This window comes from Mytilus edulis, chromosome 8 (genome assembly GCF_963676685.1).
Source record: "Mytilus edulis chromosome 8, xbMytEdul2.2, whole genome shotgun sequence".
NCBI lineage: Eukaryota > Metazoa > Mollusca > Bivalvia > Mytilida > Mytilidae > Mytilus > Mytilus edulis.
The window spans coordinates 1,394,787-1,416,240 of NC_092351.1; the positions used below are offsets into that span (position 1 = coordinate 1,394,787).

The 21,454-nt window shown below is 32.2% G+C and overlaps 1 protein-coding gene across 1 annotated transcript; it reads left to right on the forward strand.

The window, feature by feature from the left end:
• The first annotated feature begins 6,095 nt into the window (after positions 1-6,095).
• On the forward strand, positions 6,096-21,452 carry LOC139484585 (uncharacterized). The gene is made up of 5 exons (XM_071268357.1): positions 6,096-6,153; positions 15,565-15,673; positions 16,556-16,614; positions 18,155-18,343; positions 20,333-21,452. Exons 3-5 carry the CDS (start codon positions 16,581-16,583, stop codon positions 21,301-21,303), a joined length of 1,194 nt encoding a protein of 397 aa, XP_071124458.1. The 5' UTR covers positions 6,096-6,153; positions 15,565-15,673; positions 16,556-16,580; the 3' UTR covers positions 21,304-21,452.
• The last annotated feature ends 2 nt before the right edge of the window (positions 21,453-21,454 follow it).

Genomic DNA, 21,454 nt, shown 5'->3' on the forward strand with positions numbered 1-21,454 from the left:
ATGGACTTTCCAAATTGATTTTCCTCTGAGTTCAGTATTTTTGTGATTTTATTTTTATTTTTTATAGCATACTTAATAGATGATACATATTTGACGTTGAACTTGAGCGTCTTGTATGAATTAATTAGTACAATTTTTTTTTCTTATAAACTGATTGAATCGATTAAAAGTAGACACGTTTTAAAAGTGTTAAAAACTGTCCAAAATCTAATATAAGATGTTTGTTGGCCCATAAAATAAAATAAAGTCATTTGTTATCTATCTACATGGCTAAAAATTACATAGCAAAATAGAAAAGAAGTCCAAAATCAATGGAAAATGAAAAACGTAAAGTTCCTTACCAAATTGGAAAATCAAGAGCGCAAAAACATCAAACGGGAAGAAAACAGCTGTATGGACATATCCTTATATAGAAAATGGTGGATCCAACCTGATTTTATAGCTAGCTTAACCAGTCTCTTGTATATAAAAGTCGAATACAATTTCTTTATTTTGATAACAGACATTATAAATATGAGGCAGGTCAAAAAGGAGGTTTGATTTTCTCACAGTAACTTATTATGAGTGTGCAATGTAACAATTAATAAATATGTCAAAACATTACAACATCTTCAGACAAACTTTATAAATATTGTTTGTCTTTTTTTGAGGCAAAAGTTTTAAAGGTGAATTTTGTCCGAAATAAACGTAAGAAAGTACCAAGGCATCTTTTTGTGCCATTTTTGGCTTGCTGTTCGGTTTTAGTCAAGCTCCTGTTGGACTACCATACTTTCAGCTATGATTGTTTACTTTTACAATTATGACTTGGATAGAAAGTTGTGTCATTTGCACTCAGACCACATCTCTTATATCTCTAAACATATCAGACCACTCCTACTTCCTCCAAAAACAAATACCTAAAGTCTTCTAAATAAAGTTATCCTTAAATATTATAAACATTTATACTATAACACATTCGGGCGTTGGTTGGAGTCTTGTAGACATTTGTGTACCCCCTTGGTATAACGCGATGTCACTATGAGATGAGTCCGTACACTGAGTTTAATGTGGGTCTATAAGCATGTTAAGCTAACCTTTGTTTTTAAACGAGTGGTCTCATTTTTGTCAGAATTATTGACTGTTTAATCACAAGAATCATAATTTATATAGTTCAAGATTGTTCGTGTGTATTTAATTAACATTCTGAAGTAAACAGAAATTGGGTAAGTGAATGACAGCTCAAAAGCTATAATTTAGTAGTGAGGCAAACCAGGTTTTTTCACCGCTTAGCAGAGATAGCTCTAGCCTCCTTTTTCAAATATCTGCTTTTGATTTATTAAGCGGACATCTGAATCAAATACTTATGAATTTTGGAGTTAAATTATTTTTTTCAGATATTAAATGCGTAATAGTTTGTTAATAGCATACACGATGAATTTTCTTCAGACAAAAAGTGACGTTTTACCGGATCAAACAAATGCCGATGAAAATTCAAAACGGAAAGTCCATAATCAATGGCAAATTGAAAATCTTAAACACTTCAAACGAATGTATAAAAGCTGTCGTATTGCTAGCTTGATACAGTCATTATCTTATAAGAACATTGTGGGTTTTATCTAGTATATAGCTTACTTAACCTCTTCCTTGTATGACAATCGCATACAATTTCTTTATATTGACAAAGGTGTGTGAACAATTTTTTCATGTATAGGTAAGGGACAGACCACATACGAATACGTTATAAGACAATTATCAAAAGTTTGGGTGACGGATGAACACTCATAAATGAACATGTTGAATAGACAAATAATCAGGCGTGGTATGATTGTGTTTGAGACAGGTATCCACCTGAGATAAACTGGGGTGGTGTTCTCGAAGCTGTTTTAGGATTAGGACGTGTCCAAAGACCCTCTTATGACTAGTCTGTGTCCTAAGTCGTGTTCTCGAATCTCTCCTAACTTAAGATATATCACATTTTTCGTCCTAACTGTAGAGGACCTCATTAGGTGTCTTAAGGTGGTATGGGAGTCTAAAATAAAAATGATAGAATTTGTTCATACTTTGCCAAAACGTAGTATCTATTGATATATGTTGAAAAATGTAATAAAATGATAGGTCACCGCGCATTTTCTCAAGCTACAGGCCGTTACAAAATGACAAATTTTGTATGGATTATACAGAAAAAAAAACACCATTTTGTGACTAAAAACTAAACAAAATGATAGAATTGTTAAATACTTAAGGAAAAGAAAACTTTCAGAATATGCTTTTAGAATATCAAAAGAAAAGATAGGGTCACCGTACGTTTTTTCCGGCTAAAATACAAAATAGGAAAATTTCATGTAGAATCCTTCTGAAAATGCACTGTTTTAGAGTTACCTCCCCTTGAAATGCCAATTTTTCTAAATTTTTTTTAACAACCAAAACTTATCAATATTTGCAAAAATATTAATATTTGTAAGTTACATTCTTATAAATTGGTTCTTTAAAATGAAAATTCACATTAAATATCTGCATTCCTGCATCAAATTTTGCTAACTTGATAGAAAATATGGACCTTTGGTTCTCTTTTTTTACAATCCAAAATGGAGGAAGACACCCATACCACGTTATGATCATCATATCTTCATCCTAACGTTTTGCATGCTTTTTTCTCAATCTTTTACGTGAAGATGAACATGAAATGAAACGCACCATCGGTTAATAATTCGTATACAGAAATTGTGAATGATTTTAAACTTTGAACTTCGTGTTTTACGATACGATGACACTACGAATTCAATATTCTCATTTCAAAACAAATTGTTTTCCAGTCTAAATTACGATCCTTTTTTTATCTTATTTTATAAATACATTTGAAATCATGCATTTAATTAAATACATGTTATTACAAAATTTCGTAAACAATTTTTTTAATTATATGGTTTCGTCTTTAATAAATGTTTTATCAAACAATTACCTTAACGATTTTAAAATTTCCCACATACGATATGTTTAGGACGTCCTAACATAAGATGTGTCTGAGATAGCGTCGGGACACAACTTAAGAGTGTCCTTAGTCGATCCTAAGTCCATCCTAAAATTGGTCTTATCTATGACTTAGGACGAATCTTAGGATATTTTCGAGAACACCACCCCAGTTTTTTTTCTAAATCTCTGTGCAAGTATTCTTAAGATAGTTTCATATACTGTATATTTCATATTCGCATAATAAAAATGCCAATAATTTTATTCACTTGTAACAATATATGTATGCGCTGTAATTTTATCACCAAATAGATCGAATTTTCTACAAATGTACTAACCAACTATATAATTTAAAAAACAACTCTCCATTTTACTGCACTAATGCAATAGGTACAGTTTATTGAGAGAAAAAGAAAACTGTTGGATCCAGAAGAATTATCATAGAATAACTAATCGAAGAATTCAAATACTAGTAGAGAAAAATATTCAACGAGCGACCTAACAACACATTAATTCACGAATGCGCGTAGCGCATGAGTTTATTATGAGTGTTATTCGCTCATGAGTTGCATATTTTTTCGATATTTGAATTCTTTAATTAGTTATTCTTTTCATTACATTGGCAAATGGCTTCTTTTAAAAATATTAATAGAAAACATTCAAGGAACTATATCTTTTTTCTACGTATACGCTATTTGTTTTGATCCGCCGTTATCGACCTCTTGACAACGCCTTTTGTTGTATGACGTCAGAGAGTTAAATAACCACGTTTATTTCACAATTGAAATTATCGGTATTTATTATACTGGGAAATCAATGTAATTCATTGCAAACAATGTAATAATTAAAGTTATTCAAATTGTATATGAACCTTTGTTATGAGACCGTGTATATTTCCGCCAAACATTTTTTTATTTTAAGCTAAAAAATAGTTTTTGTAAAATACTCTACAAATTTTAACGGTAATTTGTTTGATAATGTAACAAAAATCTGTTGAAGTCACTTCTGAAAAATCATTTTCGTTATGAGATTTAAAATTTGTAAGTATTATGAGATTACATTATTTGATTTCACGGGGATAATAAAAAAGTAATGATAAGTTTGTCTTTAAATGATTTCATCTTAGCAACAGTTTGAATAAATGAAAACATTTGAATTTGATTGTTTTAGAAAAAAAATAAATTTCAATATCCTTCTAAAGAACAAAATATTGAAACTGCTAACCTTTTAGCATTTTTCCATTTGCCTTAAAGTATTGAAAAATGAAAAATGCTAAATGTCAGTATTTTCAATACTTGCTTTTGAGTATGAGATTGAAGTATGTTTTGTTTTCTAAAGCAAGCAAATGCCAATGTTTAAATATATTAAAACTTTTGACAAAATAAAATCATTTTTAACACAAACTTATTATTATTTGTGTTCATATCTTTTCACGAGAATAATAAATTTCAAATCTTATAGAAAAAATGGTTTTTCGAAAGTGATTCGAATAGATTGTTGTTACATTTTTCTAACCAACTACATATAAAATGTTCAGAGCAATTTGAAAATTTGTTTTTCATTTTAAAATGAAAAATGTTTGGCGTAAATGTACACGGTTAAGCTTTTCAAATACAAAGTTATATTGCACTGAAAATGGTATTGATTATCAATTATACTAATATGAATATTTAATATAAGCAAAGTAAACTTGTTAATTAAATTGGCTGCAACACATAGAACATCTGTTATAGGAAGTTGACAGTCACTGTGTTACTTTTTTAAAAACTAATCATAATAGTTGTCAGTTAATAAGTTCAAAAAATTCTGAATTAATTATCAAATGATTGTTATATTTGTAAAACAGGAAAATATTGCTCATGCTATTATTTCAACTTCCTACAACACTTTATTGCTATGAAACTGTTTCCTGTTTAAGCCAATACTGTTTATTTTCTCTATCTAATTAGTATTAACTCAAATTTGATACTATGATTTTATATTTACAATTATTAGTATTACTAATCGGTGTGGAGTCTTCGCAGACAGGAAACTGTTCAGACGTCAGCAGGTAAACTATACAATTTATTTCATACTTAAAATTTGGATAAGTCACAACATGCACAATGAGCACACAATTGATAATATATACGGTGAACGTGTCAAAGAGATAACAACTCGACCAACTAAAAAATAAAAACAGCCGAGGGCCATCGATGGGTCAACACAGCGAGGAAATCATTCACATGGAGGCTGGCTACAGCTAAGCTCGATACAAAAAAATGTACTAGTGCTTAACTTTGTATGATATACTGTTTTATGATTTCATAATCTGATATATTATTACGAATGTTAATATTATATTCAATTTCAGTCAATTTTAAAACCAAAGGTAAAAACATACAGAAAAATAATTCTACTCATTGAACAGATAATTTAACAAATGTACTATTTACTTGGAGACGCAATCGGAAAATTGACCTATATGACTGTTTCAGGTTACTTAGGGTTTTGATATCCACTAGTAAGTCTTTCAAACGTTCGCATATGCCTTATTGCAAGTAGACGACAAAGGTAAACTCGTTGTCGTAAGTCAGCGTAAAATATAAATGTGTTTAATTTTATGTTATCATTTGCATTTGCTACATTTGCACCTTGCGCCATTTTGTTTTAATATTTATTCTACATTTTGGGTTTTACTCTGTAGTTCTCTGTTAAATTCTCGTTTGTTGTATACCACCTCTATTGATAATAAAAATATATGGGAATCACAAGTGCAGTGAAGCATCAAGTCTGGAAACGTCATTTTTCAATTGATAGATATTAAAGTAGAAAAAGATGGAAATGCAGTTTTACAATTTCAATATTGAATTAATAGCATTTATTAATTTTATAAACTATTTTCAAATGGTTGTCAGTGCTACTTGTTATCATCGACAACATTAGTATAAGATTAAACCAATAACCCAAACATTGTCACCATGAACTAAAACCCAATAAATAGAAACAGGATAAACTATCAACCATTTTTTAAACCGAAAATGGGCATGATGAATTAAGATATTAAATTGTCGTTTAGAAATGGGTTATGATTTGTTCACCAATTTTTTCGTAGTTGCTCTGAACAGGGCATAAATAGAATCAAAATTAATATCTATTGTTTTAGTTCCGGAACAAAGAAATGGTTTTGTTGTGATAATCATGAAGAGGTTAATAATACCTGCATCGGTGAGTAAAATTACGCAAAATGAAAATGCAGGTCAAAACTACAGAACCTAACATAAGATGTGTGCTTTGATTTTAAAAATTATATAATGTCCATTAAGACAACCAGACTCAATCTAGCGACCAATTCTATCGCCCACTAAAGTTAACAATGAGGATAAACACGTTACAGAACCAGTTAGAGATATGTCTGAAAATCACAAAATGACATTGTACAACAACGTTCTACTTATATTTTATACGTGATGTATCGCTATTAACAGAAAAATACATACTTTTAGAAAGGAAACACTTATTAGTTTTTTTTTAAATTTTATTTTGGATTTCAATAAACGTGAGTAGGGTGATTGCTCGAGGCTTATGATATAAATCAGTTATTCAGTTTTTAAAGATTTTATATTACAGGACAGTTTACATTTATATCAACTCGAGATTTCTGTTCGTTTCCAAATAGGAAATAAATAAAACAATAAATAAACAAAAGGCAAAAACGAAAAACAAGTTCAACAAAATAAAAATGTCTGGAATGCTTTTTGTTTGCTTAACTAAGATGTTTTAACGTGTAAAACAAACTACATCGTACATATTATATACTAGTAGATACATTAATCAAAGCTAGCTATCATAGTACATAACTGTTAAATCAAGTCTCAAGATTCAGAGGTGTGTATACTAAGTTATGTAAAACAGAATAGAACAAATCTAAGTACAGAAGTTCAGATCTCAAATTACTGTGAGATAAATAAAATGTTTTTAAGTGAACAAGGAACCAGAAAAAAAACATGTAACGACTTTCTATACCCTCGGCATTCTAAAATATCACGTATTTCCCTTAAAATCATTTAGGTGTGAGGGGAGTGGCTCTGGAAACATAATATGTGTTATAGTCCAAGGCACTTGAATTATTATTCAAAGCAATTAAACAAATAACAATTTAATAAGGAGAAAGAACACAAAAACATATTCAATAAAACATTTATAAAATCAAAACATTCTAGACTACGTTCAGCCAGAAGTTTTTTCATACAATATTGCTTTACCAAGTTAACCTAGCCATTTAGGGCTTATTATAACACATTCAACCCAAATGTATCAATTTTCATATGCATTGCACACTATCAGTCCACACATCAACAGTCCCTTAACGACATCAAATATAATTATTATTTCATTTAATAAAATAAGTTCTTTAAAAATGGTAAGCAAAAGTGAATAACATTACACAATTATAACAAACGTCAAATAAATAAAGGATCTCGAATGTCTTGTACAATTGATAAATACTGAATAGAATACATCAAATGAAAATGTATTATAATAAGCAAATAATTAAACAGCCTTAAATAATTGATAAATGAAAAGGGAAATAATCTATTCCTATTACACTGATAAAAAATTACTATATCGACCCGGTCAAAAAGAAGATGCAAAGCAGTACATGAAACAAAATAGTGCCTATGCTTATTGATAAATCTTTTTCAATTAGTTTACTACTAGTATTTAGTATATTTTGGTATCAAATGAGAGGGTAATCACTTAGGATCACTAAAGGATCCTTGTTAAATAATAATCAGAAAAAAGATAAAAAGCAGGGCATATTTTCCCCGTTGTACAGTTTTGCTTAGTACCTATTTTGTTTTTTCCGAATGTCTGGGAACCAGAACATAGCAGTACCCAGTTAAGAGTTTGGTTTCGCATTTTAGCCCCAGTGTATTTTTTAAATATGAAAAGTATTGTGCAATAACATTCATTTTCAAAAAGCTGACTACTAAATAAGCCTTCAAAGATGGTTTATAAGAACATCAATGTTATTTTACATGTTAAATGGGCTATTTTCTGTTTGACCCGAGGTCAAGAACTTATATGTAGGGGGATGGAAGTGAAGCTACCGCTGCCACCTCCCGTAATGGACATAAATGAGAAATTGGGTATGTGATTGTCAGCTTTCAGTGCTCTTTCTTTCCCGGGCATTTTCATGAAAAGAAGAGCCTGGGACAAGCATTATATCCCACTAGATGGGGGAAAAACTTTGCCGTAAATAACTGTACCAAGGTCTGAAAAATGAGCCCATAGGCATTACTGTATATGTACCTCAGACTTTGGATTGACAGGGAAGTCTTCAGGTGCACTTTCCCACTCAGGAATTGATACGAGTTGAAGATATAGATAATAGCTTTCATTCTAACCACGAGCGGTCAAGAACTTTGCCGTAGGGGGATTGGAGTATAGCGACCGCTGCCACCACCCGTAATGGACAGAAATGAGAAATTGGGTATTTGGTTGTCCGCTTCCAGTGCACTTTCCCACCCGGGCATTTTCATGAATAGAAGAGCCTGGGACAAGCTTTCAATCCCATTAGGTGTGGGAAAAAACTTTGCCGTAGGAAACTGTAAAGAAAGTCTGAACAAGTAAACTGCGAGCTACTGCTCACTGATGATACCCCCGCCGCAAGTGGATAATATTAATAGTGTTAAAATATGCAAGTGTTCGGTAAACAGGAAGTTGTCAAGTGATCAATCTGAAAACGCATCACACGGTAAAGCTGACTTATATAAATCCTGAAACAAAATTTCAGACATCCTTGTATTGTAGTTCCTGAGAAAAATGTGACAAAAATTTTCAACTTGGCTTTCATGTGTAAAATCGTACAAGTGTTCGGTAAACAGGAAGTTTTCAAGTGATCAATCTGAAAACGCATCACACCGTATAGCTGACTTAGATAAATCCTGAAACCAAATTTCAGAAATCCTTGTATTGTAGTTCCTTAGAAAAATGTGACGAAAATTTTCAACTTGGCTATCATGTGTAAAATCATACAAGTGTTCGGTAAACAGGAAGTAGTCAAGTGATCAATCTGAAAACGCATCACACGGTATAGCTGACTTAGATAAACCATGAAATCAATTTTCAGAAATCCTTGTATTGTAGTTCCTGAGAAAAATGTGACGAAAATTTTCAACTTGGCTATCATGTGTAAAATCATACAAGTGTTCGGTAAACAGGAAGTAGTCAAGTGATCAATCTGAAAACGCATCACACGGTATAGCTGACTTAGATAAACCCTGAAACCAAATTTCAGAAATCCTTGTATTGTAGTTCCTGAGAAAAATGTGACGAAAGTTTCATGGGACAGACTGACTGACGGACGGACTGAAGGACTGACGGACGGACTGACGGACAGACAGAGGTAAAACAGTATACCCCCCTTTTTTAAAGCGGGGGTATAAAAATGAGCCCATAGGCATTACTGTATATGTACCTCAGACTTTGGATGGATAGAGAAGTCTTCAGATGCACTTTCCCACTCAGGAATTGATACGAGTTGAAGATATGGATAAATCTCTTAGATCGGTGAACCGTGAATCGTTAAGTTGAACTTTAAGTATGCAATATACAGGGTTTCTCCCACCCTATGCTGACCAACTGTTACTTGGTCTTGGCATAAGTGCTATTGTCCTTAGTTACCTCTTCCTCTGGTTTAAAGCCCATATGCAAAATCTGTTAGTTTGGTCAGCCGGATTAAGTAAAGTTTGACTATATGACATAATCAGTACCCCACTTCATGCTAGACAAATTTTGAATTGGTCTAGGGCATAGTTAGTTCTATGGGATATATGTGAAGTTAGCGGCCGTTTCGTTATTCGTCATCCGATATTCTTTATCCAACCGGCTGCTAGCAGTCGGTTTGATATTGAAATTAGGTGAAAAATCCAAACAAAATTAAAATATTCGATATAATATAATAATATTTAAAGCAGGATTGTCATATATAAGAGGAGTCAAAAGATATACAAGAAATTGTCCAATGACCCCTTCAAGCTGTTGCAAACTCTCGTTGTCCTTAAATATAAAATCTTATGTGAGTCGAGATTCGTGTTTATGAAATATAAATCTTTATCAATAAATCGGCAACAAAGATGTAACTTTATATATGTTATTTCTCAAAACAAAAACAAAACCCGACCACGCTAGAATCATTTAGAAATAGTTATGGAAAGTCAAACATACAAGACATTTTAAGCGAAACCCTACTGGAGACCTCTTAAATGTCAGTGAGGCACACCTGGTCTTTCAATGTTTCTAAAACTCGATTACTAGCTATATAGTATGTATATATAAACATGAAATCAAAATGAATTTCAAGAATGAGGGCTTAAATTGTCACTTTTCATCTTAAAAGTGTCCAAAATTCAGGTTAAAGGCCATCTTCCCAACAATTTGCAGATGATTAGTTCTTATAAAGATTAAACGAGACTGAAATGAATTTGGGTAAACTTCTTGTTTTCTATGGTTACATGTACGGATCCGGAAGACTCAACGTGTCAGTTTGATATTCAAAATATGCACGAAGTATGAAGGCCGATTAGACAGGTTACTCAAGTCACCCAACGTCAAAACCGTAGCACTACAAAAAATGTATACGCAAGTTGAAGTAATGTAAAGTGAAATGTCAAAAAAGGGGGAGGGGGGTCCTCAATGTATTTACAGCAGTCACCGGTAACTATAGGTTTTCACTATATTTTTTTTAATATCGAACTGGCACTTTGAGCCCTAAAAAATTAAGAAGACCAAAAGTGTAACCTATTTCCTTTTTATATCATAAATATATATATACTAACTAGCTTTGTGTATGAATTTTAGGAAGATTGGTAAATCAGGGAGATCTAGCATACGCCCTGTGCCCTTCTATCTTATTTTTTTGCGGTTGTTATTCGAAAAGTTTGAAGATGATATTTCTCTTGGAAATCCTTTTCATAGCATCATAAACAAAAAAATATACAAGATTATCACACTGTACGGATATTGAAGGAACAGGAGGGTCACACCGTTTTTTCAGCGGTCTCCGGTAGAGTTTCACTATACATTTTGAATATCGAACTGGCACTTTGAGCACTTCATACTTATAGAACGACAAATATATTCAAAATCATTGTTATACCATGTATATCTATATATTAACCAACCCGATGTGTAATATTAGGAAGAATTTGTCAACGCCTTGTACGTATACCCATCTATCTGTATTTTTACGATTTTCATTTGAAAAGTAACACATTAAGCCCTCCGTACATATCGAAAATCTGGTAAATCCTTTTGATAACATCTATTTATATACGAAATATAGAATACAGAATGTGTATAGAAATTCCTTTTTTATATCATTTATATCTATATATCAATTAACTTTATGTATAATTTTAGGAAGATTGAGAGATCAGGAAGATCAAAAATTAATATTAAGTCAATCAAAAATATATGTAGGTTTGGCTTTCCATAACTTTTCAAATCATATTTTCTAGTTTTAGTAGACCGACGTTGCTTGTTTTTTTTTTTTTTACTTTTTGTCGAAATATCATCTTTTAAATGAACATCTCAGATTATATTTTTGTTAATAAAAATATACATGTCATACACTGTAAAGAAGAATATCCGATGTACGTAATGGTTTATATTTGAGGGCGAAGATATTTGATACCGTCAGCTTGTCGGCAAAAAGGATTTCCTACATCTCTTAATTTTTATTCATTTAACTATTACTAACATACCGTTTTAAAATTGACTAATGTTTACTCATTTTCTGTGCTTCATAAACCTTTAAATTATTGATGATTCAGTGTAAATCATTTCACTAAAGGCATACTATCAATGAATTGTTTTTTCGATCTATGTGATTGGAGTCATCAACCTTTTATTTACTTTCATTTAAATTGTGTTATAAGACGCAGCCCTTACAGAAAGTGCACCTGAAGCTGACAACAACATACTCAGTTTATCATTTTGGTCCATTACGGGTGGTTGCAGCAGTCGCTTTACACCCAATCCCCTACGGCAAAGTTCTTGACCGCAGGTGGTAAGTTTGCAAGAAATTAACAATATCTTCAACTTGTATCAATCCCTGGGTGGGAAAGTGCACATGAAGACTTCACTGACCATCCGAGATCTAAGAACCTATACAGTTATGGGTATGGGCTCATTTTTTAGTCTTTTTTTACAGTTCCCTACGGCATAGTTTATTCAACACCTAGTGGGTTGAAAGCTTGTCCCAGACCCTTTTTAATATTCACAAATATGCCCAGGTGGGAAAGTGCACCAGAAGCTGACAACAACATACTCAATTTCTCATTTTGGTCCATTACGGGTGGTGGCAGCAGTCGCTTTACTCCCGTTCCCCCACGGCAAAGTTCTTGACCGCAGGTGGTTATATTGCAAGCAATTATCCATATCTTCAACTCGTATCAATCCTTGTGTGGGATTGTGCACCTGAAGACTTCAGAGACGATTCAAAGTCTGAGGTACCGATACAGTTATGGGTATGGGCTCATATTTCAGTCTTTCTGTACAGTTCCCTACGGCAAAGTTTTTTCCCACACCTGGCGATGTTTTTTTTTTATCGTGTCAATCGTACGTTCGTGTGGCAAGCCTCGCAAGCTCCATACGACAAAGTTCGCCACCGGACATGGTTCAAACGTAAGATATTAAATCAGAGCAGGGCCCACTGAAATTATATTTTGGGGGTTAAAACCCTCTAGGAATTAAATTCCATCTACACTTGCTCAATAATATCCAATTATGGACAATTTTATGTTACGGGGGTCCTGAAATCTTTTGAAAGCTTCTCATGTGCTTTTTTTATACTTTTTCTTTTTAACCGGACCAAATCACTACTTTACTTTAAAATTCATGACCCACACTTTTTTTACAGTGTGCTTTAATCCCGCTACTTTCTATTTGAGGCATGAAACATGAAGAAATACATTTGGAAGGGGTATAAAAAAATTGCAAGTAACACACTGTCCACACTAAGGACTATATTGGTGGACAACGAAAAATCAAAAGTCGATAAATGTGTACTCGGGACCATTTGTGGATGCCGAATGGTTAGAAAGCCAGTATATAGTAATTCTTTCGAACATAATATGTTTCCTATTTCGTTTATTTGAAAGCTTATACATTGTACACAGGAACGAGTTTTAGTCAACTCACATTGAATAGTTATTTTATGCTACGCCTTCACCAGTGAAGACCATAATGTTATATGGTCTGTAGGTTTGTTCGTTCGTTCTTTTGTCCGTGTATCCATCCATCTATACTGTATTAGATTGAATCTAGGACGACGTTGTAGTCAGATCAAGTTGAAACTAGGTACACATGTTTATCAAAATATGTTCTTTTTAAAATTATTTACGGTTCTCTGAATATTGAAAATAATTTTGCGAGCAAATCATCATAAACAAACACTGTTGGTTTTTTCTTCTAATTCAATTCGTTTACTTTTTTTTGTGTAAACAATATTTTATAATGATAAATACAAGTATAAATTATAAACACATATTCACAATAAGGATCCAGAAACAAGCAGCAATCCTTATTGTGAATATGTGTTTATAATTTATACTTCGTTTACTTTTTATTCTCATTTCGTATCCCTAAGTTACTCGTATATAACTATTATGTGATTGGGGGATATACCATCCGTTTTTAATATTTTATTTGCTATCCTTGATTTTTGTTTACGATCTCGGTTAAGAGTTTGAAAAACTGAAAAAACGTAAAGAAGACCTCAAAATATAGTTTACATTTTCTCCCAACTAGTGCCCTTCTCGATAGAGTAAAATACGTAGAGAGGCGCACTTTCCATTCTATAAATACATGTATAATAACATAACGTATGTGTGTATGAAGGGGAATAAAAATCGTTCGCTAAAAAAGATTGTTCCTGTGCTTTTTGTGTATTTTTCGCTGTGCATTTGCTGATTAAAGATGCCCTATCTCCTTTGTTTTTCTATTGTATTACGATATTTTGACTTTTTACTATTTTCTGGGACGTTATCCCTTTACTGATTTATATTTATGCAGACATTTAGCAACCAAACTAGTCACTACATTAGGCTGACAGACGACTTCTGACTTGATAGGATGGATATCTCTAGTTATTTAAAGGTTAAAAAAAATATAAACCGTATTGGTAGCCAGATTTTATTTATAACAGAACGTTGTTTCACTATGTCGTTTTGTGGTTTTCTCATATACCACATAATGATTCTTTGACAAGTTGATTTTCATTGTGTTCTTGAGTGGTCGCTAGAATTGGTCGCTAGGATTGGTCGCTAGCTTGAGTCTGGTTTAAGACAGACTAGTAAAAATCTTGTCCAAATAATGGGATTATAGTTTTTTTTTTTATCTCACAAATGATGGTTTTAAAAATAAAAAGACGGTAACAAATGCTCTGTTAAATGTAAGATCTACTACCAAATTTGTTTTTCGGTTTGGAAATTTTGACATTGTTGTCTATTGACAAAGATAGCTTGTATGTTCGTTCAAAAGCCGCGATTGCCAAATACCAACATGATAACATCTTAATATTTTTGACAATAATTGTGTATGACTAAAAGACAATTAAACTGTCTATAAGCTTGAAATATTATTAAAATTTCAAGAAATGGCACAAGACAGCATAAGATTATAGATATAGGAAATGTGGTGTGAGTGCCAATGAGACAACTCTTTATCCAAATAACAATTTATGAAAGTAAATCATTATAGGTCAATGAATTTAAATGTGGTTTTTGTTTCTAATTATTCTGTGAATGTTTTATATCTGCAAGACCAATAGCAGATTTTGGATTGACTAAGTAAAGATTTATTTTCTGATTTATTCATCGAAAACACATTTTAAAGTACAAATATTATGAGCAGATAACAATAATCAAAAGTAAAATGAAATAAAAATGACTGTTTAAAAAATCATTAACTCCACCTGATGCAAGTTTCAATAACTATTTTCTCAATGACTTGCAACCAAAATATATATAAACATATCCAAAACCATATACTAACGTTTAAGAATCGGTACAATAAACCAAGACAAAAAAAAGACAAAACCAAGACAAAGAAGCATAGAAATACACGCAAATCATGCAAATATCGATAAAACAGAAATAAAGCGGAAGGGGGTGCAGAATTAGTTTGTTGAAATATTTCTTAATAAATACATTTTCGATTAAAAAGTCTAGCATTTCGATAATATCATCTTTGAATTGACTGTATAAGACAGTATCAATGTGAGAATCAGATGGAAGAAGGGCAGATTTACGAATTTTGTCAAATTTCATTCTTTATAGATAATGTTAAAGAATATATCGGATTACTAGATGTGCTGTTTATTCCAAGCTCTTTTGTTAGACAATGTAAATATTGGTTTGAAAAAGAAAGACAGTATTATCTTAGCCATCATCTGACGGATCAACGACATGTTTGTCATGCAAAGAGGATGTCTGATAAAACTCAAACCATCACAACATATGAATAAGATGGTATTATTATATTTTATTAATTTGGTACTCATATGTCCGTAATGTATGCATTAGCTGTGATGTTACATTCTGTATCAACTTGATATTTTTGTTTTGACAGAATGTTTGAATGGCTTTGAATCGTTTGATGGTCGTCCTTGTAAACCTTGTCCAGATGGATTCTATGGCAAAGACTGTGCCTTCCAATGCCATTGCAAAGACACACAACTGTAAGCATACATTTGTTATTTTGCTGTTTTAGTCAGATTTTGTAAAAAAAAATCCCTTGTAAGTTTGTACATGGATTATACCAAGAGAACATTCATTTTAAAACAAAATGACAGCGTCGTGGCAAAATTAAAGACGTTAAAATTACCAAAAACTCATTATATCAATATTTAAAAGACAAACAGAACAACACGAACATAATCTAATTCCGACGTAAAAATTACTCTGGATGAGTAAGCAGTTTCTGTTCCAAAGGTTGTACTAATCGGTTGCTTGTGCAATTTCAATTGACTATAAAAGAAGGACGAAAGATACCAGAGGGACAGTCAAACGTATAAATCAAAATTAAACTGACAACGCCATGGCGAAAAAGGAAAAAGACAGACAGACAAACAATAGTACACATGACATAACATAGAAAACTAAAAAAATAAGCGACACAAACCCCACCAAAAACTAAGGGTGATCTCATGTGCTCCAAAAGGGTAAGTTTCATTCTGCGTTATCACAATTTAAGATATAAGGGTTTTATTAGTAATACAGCGTCGAAAATTGGAACATAACCGCGGTTATTTGTTCCAGATATTTGATATAGGTCAACCAAATTTCCATTTTGTTCTCAATACATTATGCTTTAACATTATAAGGAACTGCTGTGACACCAAGAGCTGGATGATCATGATCGACTGCGTGTCGCAAATTACCACCTCATACCTTACCTCTATTGCTGCTATGATGGTTGTATTTTCTTACAGTAATTCAAAAATTAGAAGCACTAAATAAATATAATTTTAAAAATGTTTTATTAGTGTTTCATAAAATTGCTGTTCGGAATAACTGAACACATGTAGGACATTTAATAACATTTCTCACGATTGTTGTAGATGTGATAATATAATAGGATGTATCATGAAACAACAGAATATCACAGAAGAAGTTGCAGGTACAATTTTAGCGATCATATTTTTTTCTTAAGTCTCCTTTTATGTGTACATGTTAGAGGCATAGTTGATTACCAATGTTCGAAATCGAATGCAAATATTCAAATATAGGTAAAAAAAACTCAGGAAATTATATAAACTCCAATTGAACAAACACATAATCCGAATTCACTCTCTGTGTAAATTGCTAAATAGAGGAATGACTCACTCGCAAACTTCACATATTAGACGTATGCATTGGTGCCTATATATGTTATTCCTCTAAACATGCCTCTCGTGAGTAAACAGTGTTTGTGTTGACTTGAGTTATCATTGATATGTTTATAATTATAAATTAACTGTGAACAAAACTTTAAATTTTGGAAAAACTAAGGCTTTTCTACCTCAGGAATAGATTACCTTAGCTGTATTTGGCAAAACTTTTAGGAATTTTTGGTCCTGAATGCTCAACTTCGTACTTTTTTTGGCCTATTAAACATTTTTGATCCGAGCGTCACTGATGAGTCTTTAGAGAAGAAACGCGCGTCTGGCGTAAATATTAAATTTGATTCCTGGTTTCTATGATGAGTTTATATACAAATATGTAATCAGTAAACCCTTTCTTGATAATGAATTTATTAATCAATTCATTCGTTCTTTTCAAGAAACCTCCTGAAACAGGGATTTTTCGTCACCATCACATTTTATTGGAAGTATTATGTACAAAAATTACTAGACAAGAACAAGAAAATGATACATTATTTCTATATATATTCAGTAAACTAAAAACGAAAAGATGCAACGACAATACTCGAACACAGAAATGAAAACTAAAGTTAATGAACCATGTTTACCATTCGTTAATGTTTTATTTTTAAGAGAAAACATAATAAAAATTATGATTGTGTGATAATATTTACGGCATCATTTTTTCTGTTCAATTTTTTCCATAACTATAATGATATATCTTCTATGATGCTCGACGCACAAGTACACGTATTTAAAGATTTATAACCTAATTCAAACGTGTTTTGTCTAATAGACCTGAAATTTGCAAACAGAAGTATCATGGCCAAAGTAGAACATGAATACGTGTTACGCTATACAACAAGTTTCAATCTATCATTTTCTACCTACGGAAATGCATATTCTAAGGCACTAATATAAGTGCTATATAACATTCGTTTGGTGTGTTTAAACTTTTGATTCTGCCATTTAGTAAGGAATTAATTTTCATTGGAGTTCGGTATTTTTGTGATTTTTACTTTTTCCTTGAAATAAAATTATATCCTGAATGTAATAACACCGAATTCTGATAATCAATATACTGTCCGTGTTTATTTTTCGTCATAGCTTAATCATGAAATCGATACACGAGTTTCTGTCATTATAACGAAAATGTGTTGTGTAATGCGTGATTTAAGTTAAATGTTTATATCTAAAATTCTTATTTTGTTTACAGTTCTTGTCTACACATCGGTAAACCAATTTGGTCTTTACATATAAAGCATTTATATTGATGCGTAGTTTTTTGTTAATTATTCATGACAGTTGTTATTTCAGAATCTACAGTAACAGTGCAATATACATCAACTATGACAGAGATAGACATCGACATTACTTCGCTCACTACAGTGTTACCGCCTACATTCAAAGCTTCCGTGATGACGTTTGCAGAAAAAGAAACAACATTTGTGATTACTACAAGAAAAATAATAAGCACGACTAAAACGTCTACAGAAAACAACTTAGGTAAAAACTAGATACATATACTCAATTATGTGTGCTTAATAGCCTGTGGTACCTCATGGCGAATCCCACCAAAAACTAGGGGTGATCGCAGGTCAATATGCAAAAAAGTAAAATCACAAAAATACTCAAGTCTGATAAAAATTCAAAGCGCGCGATTCATATACATATAAAATATTATTAGGTTACCATTTGAATGAAAATCGTTGTATGGCAAAATTAATTACCAGGTCAGAGAATTGAAAACATTACCAAAATAATTGCTTAGTCTATTTATTTATGTGGCGGAAAAGCTGATGCAATTTCAAATGATTGAAAACGTTTTATAAATAATATATCATATATCATGTTAGTGCCAGATAGTTGCGGACATAATGCAGATTCCGCCCACTGGTACATGTGATAAGAACATTACCAGTACCAATTTTCCTGCTCCATATGCGCTTTTCGACAATACATGTCTCTTCAGTGTTTCTCGTAACCAAAGTATTTGAAATCCAAAGCTTATATAAAAGATGAAGAAATATATTCAAAAAGGTTGAAAATGTATACCCAAATCCGTGAAAGGAATCAGAGCTTTGCATGAGGGAGATACATTCCTTAATTTTTAATACTTTCTAACATTTTCTAACAGCAAATTTTAATAACACAACATATCCGTATTTCCATGCCAGTACCGAAGTACTGGCTACAGGGCTGGTGATACCCTCGTGGACTAACACTCCACCAGTAGATGCATTGACCCGGTGGTAGTAATAACATTAACGGTACCAATTTTTCTGCACCTGATGCACCTGCAAAATATTTGCATGATTAAACACGCAGAGGGATGTTGATTTTCATTCTATGATCTGTAATAGTTTTCCCCATAAGTTAAATCTATGTTGGTGTTCCGATTAGAGCAGGATTTTTGATTAAGTGAGACTATGATCAACGAGACAATTTTGATATATAATCGCATTATAAATTTTGTTCAATAAAGCACAATTCACCAACCTCTCCCGCGTATGGAGAATATATTTCTCAAACAAATTAATGGGCCATGGTATTGTCCAAAAAAGTCAACAGAAATATGTTACTTTCAATTTGTCCTCTCGAACTTGTATTTTTCTTATTGTGTACTTTATTAAGAGATTGTGTATATAGATATACGACGATGTGATAATGAGACAACTCTCTGTTCAAGTCACAATTTGCAAAAGAAAAAAAAACATTATAGGTCAAAGAACGGTCTTCAGGACGGCCCATTTACTCACACCATTATGTTTTACTATATTTACTATTGCTGTTAAAAAAAATATTTTGGGTTTTTTCATCACACAGGTTTGTGAATATAACTACCGTTGACATAAATAAAACAGATATTTCCAGAGTGTCTTTTTTTACTTTGCGGAGTTTGGTATATTTCAGATTCTATATGAAATTTATTGTTCTGTTCTCATAGGCTTGAAAGGTTTGAAAATAGTCGTATTGAATTAAAACATCCATTTGGGTTTAGATACTTAGTTAATATTTCATTGTGATTATTCACATAATGATACGTGTGATATGCGTACATGGAACAATGTTTCTGTTGATGCGATAAAAGTCATAAACTTAAAATCTCAGGCATAAATACGCGCGTCTGCCGTATATATATAAACGTTTTTGTCCCCGAGGGTATCACCAGCCAGTAGTCAGCACTTTGGTGTTGACATGAATATCAATTATATGGTCATTTTTATAAATTTCCTGTTACAAAACTTTGAATTATTTGGAAACACTAAGGATTTTGCTTATCCCAGAAATAGGTTACCTTAGCCATATTTGGCACAACATTTTGGAATTTTGGGTCCTAAATGTTCTTTAACTTTGTACTTATTTGGCTTTATAACTATTTTGATTTGAGCGTCACTGGTGAGTCTTAAATGTATGTAGACGAAACGCGCGTGTGGCGTATCAAAATATAATTCTGTTACCTTTGATAACTATATTCAGAATGATTCGTTTCAGGATTCAGCAACAGAGAAATAATTGTTTATTCAATTTGTGCCGGTGGGTTTATTTGTGTCATACTTCTTTGCACAGTGTGTCAGCGCCGGTATAAACAGATGTACGGCAACTTTAGACGGTACAAGACTGGGAAGAAAAGACGTAGAAATATACCAGAAGTCTCAATACCGGCAATTCCCCTAGAAGCAAGTGATGGGATATATGAAATCATAGATGAATCGAATATAATAGATAACTTTGAAATAATCAGAAAAAGTAGAAGCTTAGTTTCTTACAACGACGAAAGTTATGTTGAGCCTAACAGTAACGGTTATCTTACTCCTTACCAACCTGTTGATGAAGGGTTGAATACAAATGATTTGAAGGACACTAAATCAGAATCTTCAGAGTTAATTGGTTCAAATGATCAAGGCACAGGTGATTGCGCATCAACTTCGTCAAGCTCGGAGGTAGATGGAAGGAGATCCAGTTATCTAAATCCATACCAGCCAATTGTTCATTCAGGAGATATTCATGAATATTCATCTACTCATAACATGAATGAATCAGGTTCATCAGGGTCAGAAGCAATAACGCGTGAATCTGGTTATCTGAATCCATATCAACCAATCGTTCATTCAGCAGATATTCATGAATATTCATCTACTAATAACATGAATGAATCTGGTTCTTCGGGTTCAGAAACAACAACGCGGGAATCTGGTTATTTGAATCCATATCAATCAATGGTTCCTGACAGGGACTTACATGATTACAAATCTGTCCTCGATTCTACAGTAGGATTCGATTCAGAAGTTTCAGACGAGTGTTCCAAAGAAATAGTTGTACATTCTTATCAAGATCTTAAATCAGAAAGTGATACACACGAGTATAAATCGGTCAGCAGTATGTCAATTGATACAGTGACTAAAGACGATTCTAGTAAAAATGTCCAAATCAAAACAGAAAACGAATATTTGCACATGGAATAAGTTCTTAGTAATAAGAACAATTGACCTAATTATTTTTGCACGGACATGTTACGTTCAATAAAAACAACATGAAATACAAAATGTACAATTAATCATGATTTCGCTTTAAGAAAAGTTCAGCTTAAATAAAAAGCATCTATTAAAAGACACA

Coding starts and splice junctions, on each gene's coding strand:
- LOC139484585 (XM_071268357.1), top strand. CDS start 16,581: ATGAAACAACAGAATATCACAGAAGAAGTTGCAG. Junction 16,615..18,154: donor TATCACAGAAGAAGTTGCAG/GTACAATTTTAG, acceptor TTGTTATTTCAG/AATCTACAGTAACAGTGCAA. Junction 18,344..20,332: donor GTCTACAGAAAACAACTTAG/GTAAAAACTAGA, acceptor GATTCGTTTCAG/GATTCAGCAACAGAGAAATA.